The sequence below is a fragment of the Natrix helvetica genome, assembly GCF_964273705.1.
Source record: "Natrix helvetica genome assembly, chromosome: 1".
In the NCBI taxonomy this organism is placed as follows: domain Eukaryota; kingdom Metazoa; phylum Chordata; class Lepidosauria; order Squamata; family Natricidae; genus Natrix; species Natrix helvetica.
This window is the reverse complement of record NC_138548.1, coordinates 9,474,695-9,483,406: the sequence shown is the minus strand read 5'-3', so window position 1 is coordinate 9,483,406 and position 8,712 is coordinate 9,474,695. Positions and strand designations below refer to the sequence as shown.

The following is an 8,712-nucleotide window of genomic DNA, read 5'->3' as shown; positions in this document are numbered from 1 at the left end:
CTCCTCCTCCTTCTCTTTATCCTCCTTCCTTCTTGCCCTCCTCCTTCTCTCTTCCATCCCTTTTCTTCTCAACTCCTTCTCCTTCTCCTTTCCATCCTTCTCCTCTTCCTTCTCCCTTCCATCCTCCTCCTCCCTCCCTCCCTCCCTTCTCCTTGTCCCTTCAATCCTTCTTCTGCCCAATTCCTTCTTCTTTCTTCCATCCTCCTCCTCCTCCACAATTCCTTCTCCTCCCTTCCCCCCTTCTCATTTGTTTGTTTGTTTGTTTGTTTATTTATTTCCTCAAGCATGTATTAGATAACAGATATAAGTATAAACATGATTATGAATACTTGAAATGGACACAAATAAAAGGAGACAGTCGGACAGGGACAATAGACACATTGGTGCGCTTATGCACGCTCCTTACAGACCTCTAAGGAAATGGGGTGAAGTCAACAGTAAACAGTCTTTTTCCCTTCCATCCTCCTTCTCCACCTTCCATCCTTCACCTTCTCTGTCACTTCTCCTCCTTCCATCCATCCTCCTTTCCACCACGCCTCCCCCTTCTCCATCCCCTTTCATCCTCCGCCGCCTCCTTCCTCCCTCCCTCCCTCCCTTTCTTCTTTCCATCCTTCTTTCCACCCCTTCCTCCCCCTCCCCCTCCTCCCTCCCTTCCATCCTTCTCCTTTTTCTCCCCTCTTTCGATTGGACGCAGAGCGATTTTTAACACAACCGCATCCGGAAAGTTTCGCAATTTGCCTTTCCTGTAATTCGCAGCCTTGTCCGCCTTAGGATCCGGGCTGATCAACCTCCGCGACTTTGGGATTCCCACCGGGCAGCGCCGTCCAAAGGCCACCCCGCAAGGTAGTCCCCTCCCCACGGGGGGGTGGGGCAGATGGGGAAGGGCCCCCCACGCAGCCCGGCACAAGCCCGGAGAAGCGGCGGGCGGGAGGAAAGCGCCACCGAGCGCTGGAGGGTCCTCCGAAGCGAAAGGAGGAAGCGGCGGGTTGGCTCCAAGTTTGGTTTTAAAGCTTTCATGCGAACTTCTCCTTGCTTCATAGGCTGTGGGGGGGGCGGGGGGGCGGAGGGGGGTGATTGGAAATCTCCGCTGATTGGATGATCAAGAAGGATGGGGCTCTGGAAGCAGTGTCCTCCTCCTTCTCCATCATTCTCCTCCTCCTCTCCTCCTCCATTCTTCTCTTCCTCCTCCTCTCCTCCTTTCATTTTCCTCCTCTCCTCCTCCATTCTTCTCTTCCTCCTCCTCTCCTTTCATTCTCCTCCTCTCCTCCTCCATTCTTCTCTTACTCCTCCTCTCCTCCTTTCATTCTCCTCCTCCTCTCCTCCATTATTCTCTTCTTTCTCCTCTCCTCCTCCATTCTCCTCCTCCTCCTCCTCCTCCTCTCCACCCTTCATTCTCCTCCTCCAATCGCCTCCTCCTTTCATTCTCCTCCTCTCCTCCCTTCATTCTCCTCCTCCTCTCCTCCATTATTCTCTTCTTTCTCCTCTCCTCCTCCATTCTTCTCCTCCTCCTCCTCCTCCTCTTCTCCACCCTTCATTCTCCTCCTCCTCTTATCCTCCTCCCTTCATTCTCTTCCTCCAATCGCCTCCTCCTTTCATTCTCCTCCTCTCCTCCTCCATTCTTCTCTTCCTTCTCCTCTCCTCCTTTCATTCTCCTCCTCTCCTCCTCCATTCTTGTCTTCCTCCTGCTCTCCTTTCATTCTCCTCCTCCTCTCCTCCCTTCATTCTCCTCCTCCTCTCCTCCATCATTCTTCTCCTCCTCCTCCTCCTCTCCACCCTTCATTCTCCTCCTCCTCTTATCCTCCTCCCTTCATTCTCTTCCTCCATTCTCCTCCTCCCCCTTTATTCTCCTCCTCCTCTCCACCTCCATTCTTCTTTCTTCTCCCTTCCTCCTCCTCCTTCTCCCTTCATTCGCCTCCTTTTCCTTTAATAATCCTCCTTCTTATTTTTCCTTCCTTCTCCTTTAATCCGCCACCTCCTCCTCCTCCTCCTCTTCCTCCTCCTCTTCCCTTCCTTCTCCTCTTATAATCCCTTTCCCCCTTCCTCATCTCCCTCTCCCTTCATTCTTCTCCTCCTCCTTTAATCCTCCTTCTCCTGGCCCAAAGTTAAACCCTGGCTTTTTTTTGTGTGTGGGCTCAGAAATTAAGCGGGGATAAACCTGGTTAATCCTGGGATGGGAGACCACCAGGAAATTCCGGGAACATTGATTAAACTGTGAAACAGGGGGAAAAAAACACATCCTAAAAAGAACCACAAACCAGAACCTTGCTGCATGGACCTGCCCACTTACAGCGTTGAGCCCAGACTAAAAAAGATTTTGCTTTGAGGTGGAATGTTAAAGAGGGGGCACCAGTTTTCATGGAGGGCATCTAGACCGACAGGAAGAGAAGATAAATGAGATGACGACGTCCATGCCACGAATTCTTCTGAGATCGAAATTTTATTTTGGAGTCCTGGGTGTAGATGACTTTGTTCCAAGACAACCCCCAGTTTTTCACTGAATGGAAAATTTTGAAATCTATTTTAGCAACTTAAGAAGAGGGCTGTTTGCACAAAATAGGGCGATTTATTTTGAAGAAACTGCTCACCTGGGCAATGGTCTTCCCTCCCTTGTCTAAAATCAAAGCAGAACACCTTTACCCACCTGAAAAGGGATGCCCGCAGGATTGGGAGTGCTCCATTACTGGAGGTTTTGAAAAATAGACTGGAGGAGCCTTTGACCAGGATGGTATAAGGTTTCCTGCCTTGAACCGGGGGTTGGACTAGAGGACCTCGGAGGTTCCTGCCAGCCCTATGAGTTTATGTTTGTAAATTGCTCGCTTGGGTGATGACCTTATTTTTGCTCTCTTCGTCTGAGACTTTAAGAAAACTTTAAGACAGAACAAGGAAATGAACCTTTGGGGGGGTGGGGTGAATTGTCACTTTTCATTCTGATGGTGTCACTTCTCTCTTTCAGCTGACAAATAGAAAAAGAAAAAAGTGGAAGAGCGGAAGAAAACTGGATTTTCCTAAAACCCCTGGATTATCAGGGTGAGCCTTGCTGAATCAAGAGGAGGAGAAACTGGGATGGAGAACAAGAATAGAGCAGAGCAGAATAGAAGAGAATTACAGAATAGAATAGAGTAGAATGGGATAGAATAGAATAACAGAATAGAATAGAGTAGAGTAGAATAAACCAGAAGAGAATAGAATTATAGAATAGAATAGAAAATAGAATAGAATTACAATAGAATAGAATAGGGAATAGAGCAGAGTGGAATGGAATGGAATAGAATAGAATTACTGAATAGAATAGAACAGGGGTGTCCAAACTTTTTGCAAGGAGGGCCAGATTTGGTGAGGTGAAACTGTGTGGGGCCGATCATTCAGCCTGACATTCTTTGAACCCTTAACATTAAATGCGAATTGACTACCGTATTTTTTGGAGTATAAGATGCACCAAGATTTTGAAGAGGCAAATTAAAAAAAAAAGTTTTTGCACTCTCCCAAAAATGGCCCATTTTTCACGAAAATGGGCCTTTTTTTTAAAGGGCATGAATAGCCTTTAAGAGGCTTCTAGAGTGCTCCTGGGGGCTGGGGGGGGGGGCAAAGTTGAGCAAAAAAATGGCCCGTTTTATGCTCATTTATGCCCTCCACAGCCCCCAGGAGCACTCTGAAAACCTCCTAAAGGCTATGCACAGCCATTTTGGTGAAGGGGGCAGAGTTTTGGGAGGCAAAAAATGCTGTATTCAGTGTATAAGATGCACCCAGATTTTTAGCCTCTTTTTTGAGGGGAAAAAGATGCATCTTTATACTTCGAAAAATACGGTATTTTATGAAAGACTAAACAAATAATTCCAGTGGGGAGAAGAGGCTGGGGGCCACTTGAAATTTGAAAAAGGGCCACATTTGGCCCCCGGGCTGCACTTTGGACATGCCTGGAATAGAATAAAGTAAAATAGAACAGAATATAATATAATATGATATATGGCAGTGATGGCGAATCTATGACATTTCTGAGGGCGTGTTGGCCAGCTGATTTTCGGCCTTGATTTTTGGCCTTTTTTCGCTCTCCAGAAACTTCCCTGAAGCCTCCGGAGGGAGAAAAACGGCCCAATGGGCAACCCAAAAATCTGTGTTGGGCCATTTTTCACCCTCCCCAGGCTCCTAGAAAGCCTCTAGAGCCCGGGGAGGGCGAAAAACGGACCTACCAGGCCCACTGCAAGTCGGGCTGTTTCTAGCCTCCAGAGGGCCTCCGGGGGTGGGGGGCATTTTTGTCCTCCCCAGGCTCCAAGAAAGGCACGCGCACAGAGGTGTGTGTGTCACACGAGCATGCAGAGGGGACACGCCGCGTGGGAGCATTAAATTATGGGGGTGGGCACGCGAGCGGGTGCGTGCTTTTGGCACCTGAGGTGAAAAAGTTTCGCCATCACTGATATATGGTATATGGAATAGAATGGAATATGGATCAGGACCGAACAGAATAGAATAGAGCAGGAAGGGACCTTGGAGGTCTTCTAGTCTAGCCCAGGCAGGAAACCCTATACCGTTTCAGACAAATGGCTCTCCAACATCTTCTTAAAGACTTCCATTGTTGGAGCATTCACAACTTCTGGAGGCAACTTCTGTTCCACTGATTAATTGTTCTCACTGTCAGGAAATTTCTCCTCAGTACTAAGTTGCTTCTCTCCTTGATTAGTTTCCACCCATTGCTTCTTCTCCTGCCTTCAGGTGCTTTGGAGAATAGCTTGACTCCCTCTTCTTTGCGGCAGCCTCTCAGATTTGTCTGAAACGGTATAGGGTTTCCTGCCTAGGCAGGGGGTTGGACTAGAAGACCTCCAAGGTCCCTTCCAACTCTATTATTGTATTGTATTGTAAATGCTGGAAGACTGGTATGTCATTCCTAGTCCTTTTCTCTAGACTAGTCATACCCAATTCCTGCCATCGGTCTTCGTATGTTTTAGTCTCCACGCCTTCCATCACCTTAGTTGCTCTTCTCTGCACATTTTTCCAAAGTTTCAACATCTTTTTGGGTTGTGCGGTGCCTAAAATTGGTTGCAGTTATTCAAGGTGGGGTCTCACTAAGGCTTTATCATCCATGACGGCCAAGTAGCTTCCCATGAATGCTGGAGGGTGAAAGTAGCCCAGCCCACATTGCTGGCATCCATGGGGTTTCTCCCTGCTGCATTTTTTGTTCTCATGCTGAAATTTGATCTCCAAAACAGTTTCTGTTGGATGCCACTTCCCAGATGATCCTCCGCTCCGGCCGCGCCTCGGTGGAAGGCCTCCGCCAGCGCTCCTGTTTCAAATCCTGACTTCTTCGTGGGTTCCCCCTCTGATTTTGGGAAAACCTGGAGCGGTTTTGGGAAGCGTCATGGTTTGGTGCCTGTGCTTAATGTCCGAGGAGGAGAAAAATGCCATGGCGATCGATAAAGAAATCAGCCGGCTGCTCCAAGAACAGAAGAAACGAGACCGGCGGGAGTTAAAGTTACTACTGCTGGGTGAGTCGAATAGAATAGAATTCGTTATTGGATAAGTGTGATTGGACACACAAAGAATTTGTCTTTGGTGCAGATGCTCTCAGTGTACGTAAGGAGAATAAAATACATTCATCAAGAATCATAAGACACAACACTTAGTGATAGTCATTAAGTTACTAATAAGCAATCAAATTATACTGGGAAACAAATAAAACTATATAGATTTTAAAGATACAAGCAACATGGTTATAGTCGTAAGTGGGAAGAGATAGATAGTAGGAAAGAAGAGAAGAATAATAGTGACACAGTCTTAGTAAATAGTTTGACAGTGTTGTGGGAATTAGTAGTTTGGCAGAGTGATGGCATTCGGGGAAAAACTGTCCTTGTGTCTAGTTGTTCTGGTGTGCAGTGCCCTATAGCGTCGTTTTGAGGGTAGAAGTTTCATCTTCTGCCCTTAGAATAGAATAGAATAGAATTCTTTGTTGGCCAAATGTGATTGGACACACAAGGAATTTGTCTCTGGTGCATACGCTCTCAGCGTACGTAAGGAGAATAAAATACATTCATCGAGAATCATAAGATACAACACTCATCAAATTTGCAGATGATACCAAGCTGGCAGGAATAGCCAACACTCCAGAAGACAGGCTTAAGATACAGAAGGATCTTGACAAACTTGAACATTGGGCACTATCTAATAAAATGAAATTCAATGGTGAAAAGAGTAAGGTTCTACATTTAGGGAACAAAAACGGAATGCACAGGTACAGTATAGGTGATACCTTGCTCAGTAGTAGTAACTGTGAAAGGGATCTTGGAGTCCTAGTGGACAACCATTTAAATAGGAGCCAGCCGTGTGCAGCAGCTGCCAAAAAAGCCAACACAATTCTAGGCTGCATCAACAGAGGGATGGAATCAAGATCACGTGAAGGGTTAATACCACTTTATAATGCCTTGGTAAGGCCACACTTGGAATACGGCATTCAGTTCTGGTCGCCACGATGTAAAAAAGATGTGGAGACTCTAGAAAGAGTGCAGAGAAGAGCAACAAAGAGGATTAGGGGACTGGAGACTAAAACATATGAGGAACGGTTGCAGGAACTGGGTATGTTTAGCTTAAGAGAAAGAAGGACTAGGGGAGACATGATAGCAGCCTTCCAATATCTCAGGGGTTGCCACAAAGAAGAGGGAGTCAAACTATTCTCCAAGGCACCTGAGGGTAGAACAAGAAGCAATGGGTGGAAACTAATCAAGGAGAGAAGCAACTTAGAACTGAGGAGAAATTTCCTGACAGTGAGAACAATTAATCAGTGGAACAGAAGTTGCCTCCAGAAGTTGTGAATGCCCCAACACTGGAAGTCTTTAAGAAGATGTTGGATAGCCATTTGTCTGAAACGGTATAGGGTTTCCTGCCTAGGCAGGGGGTTGGACTAGAAGACCTCTAAGGTCCCTTCCAACTCTACTATTGTATTGTATTGTATTATAACACATAAGATACAACACTTAATTTAGTCACTAAATTACTACTAAGCAATCAAATTACACTAGGAAACAAATAAAGCAATATAAAATTTGCAAATCCAAGCAACATGGTTGTAGTCATAAGTGGGAAGAGATAGATACTAGGAAGGAAGAGAAGAATAATAGTGATACAATCTTAGTAAATAGTTTGACAGTGTTGTGGGAATTAGTAATTTAGCAGAGTGATGGCATTTGGGAAAAAACTGTCCTTGTGTCTAGTTGTTCTGGTGTGCAGTGTCCTATAACAGCGATGGGGAACCTTTTTTGGCTCGCGTGCGATAAGTGGGGGGAGCGCAGGGGGGTCGTGTGCAGGCATGCCGCATCCAAAATGCAATGCGCGACCCCCAGTCCACATGCGCGCACTACAGGCGCTCTCCCCCTCCCATTTTTACATGCTTTTTTTGCCCTCCCCAGGCTCCAGAGGCTTTATAGGAGGCTGGGGAGGGCGAAAAGAGCCTCCCCCGCCCCCCTGGACGCCCTCCGGAGGCATCAGGGAAGCGTGCCATAGGTTCGCCATCACTGCCCTATAGTGTCGTTTTGAGAGTAGATAATTATACAGGCAGTCCTTGACTTACGACAGTCCACTTAGCAACTGTCTGAAATTACAGCGGCCCTGAAAAAAAATAATGACCGGACTGTTTTTCACACTTAACGATTGTTTACAACATCCCCATGGTCACATGATCCAAATTCAGACACTTGGCAACTGACTCATGTTTATGACGGTCGTAGTATCCCGGGGTGAGGGGATCCCCTTTTGCAACCTTCTGACAAGCAAAGTCAATGGGGAAGCCAGATTCCTTTAACAACCGTGTTACTAATTTAACAACCACAAGGATTCACTCAACAAACGTGGCAAGAAAAGTCCAAAAATGGGGCAATACTCACAACTTTCTCGCTTAACAACATCGATTTTGGGCTCAGTTGTGGTCGTAAGTCGAGGACTACCGGTGTGTGGTATCATGGGTCAGGTTAGTCACAGGCATGAGTAGCTTAAGAGTCGTGGTGGCGCAGTGGTTAGAATGCAGTATTGCAGGCTGTTTCTGCTCATTTGCGTCTGCCATTAGTTTGGCAGTTTGATCCTGACCTACTCAAGTTGGACTCAGCCTTTTGTCCTTCCGAGGCCATTTTTCAGATTTCTGTAATGCAGCAAAGTCTAGTTTTGAAAATTAAAAAAACCCCTGGCTTATGTCCCTTGTTTGTTGTCTCCAAATAGTTGCTTTTCACCTTTTTACTCTCCCTCTCCTCCTCTCTCATTCTCTCTCCCTCCCTCCCTCCCTCCCTCCCTCTCTCTTTCATTCTCTCTTGTTTGTTTTCCTCTCTCATTCTCTCTCTCTCTCTTTCATTCTCTCTCTTGTTCCTTTTCTTCTCTCATTCTCCCTCATTCTCGTTTCTTTTCTTCTCTCATTCTCTCTCGCCCTCTCTTTCTTTCATTCTCTCGTTCCTTTTCCTCTCTCATTCTCTCTCTCATTCTCTTGTTTCTTTTCTTCTCTCATTCTCTCCCTCCCTCTCTCTTTCATTCTCTGTTGTTTGTTTTCCTCTCTCATTCTCTCTCTCTCTCTTTCATTCTCTCTCTTGTTCCTTTTCTTCTCTCATTCTCCCTCATTCTCGTTTCTTTTCTTCTCTCATTCTCCCTCATTCTCGTTTCTTTTCTTCTCTCATTCTCTCCCTCCCTCTCTCTTTCATTCACTCATTTGTTTTCCCCTCTCATTCTCTCTCCCTCCCTCTCTCTTTC

At 46.3% G+C, this 8,712-nt stretch overlaps 1 protein-coding gene across 4 annotated transcripts in view; it reads left to right on the top strand.

The window, feature by feature from the left end:
- Positions 1-706: 706 nt before the first annotated feature.
- The window catches only part of GNA15 (G protein subunit alpha 15), a 33,416-nt gene continuing 25,410 nt past the window's right edge, over positions 707-8,712 (top strand). Inside the window, exons 1-3 of one of the 4 annotated variants that reach the window (XM_081959866.1) lie at positions 707-843; positions 2,954-3,027; positions 5,202-5,477. In XM_081959866.1, the coding sequence (XP_081815992.1) occupies positions 5,351-5,477 (127 nt within the window). In that variant the 5' untranslated portion in view covers positions 707-843; positions 2,954-3,027; positions 5,202-5,350. Of the gene's footprint in view, positions 844-967; positions 986-2,953; positions 3,028-5,201; positions 5,478-8,712 lie in introns of those variants that run through there. The other 3 variants (XM_081959867.1, XM_081959868.1, XM_081959869.1) reach the window with 3 other exon arrangements.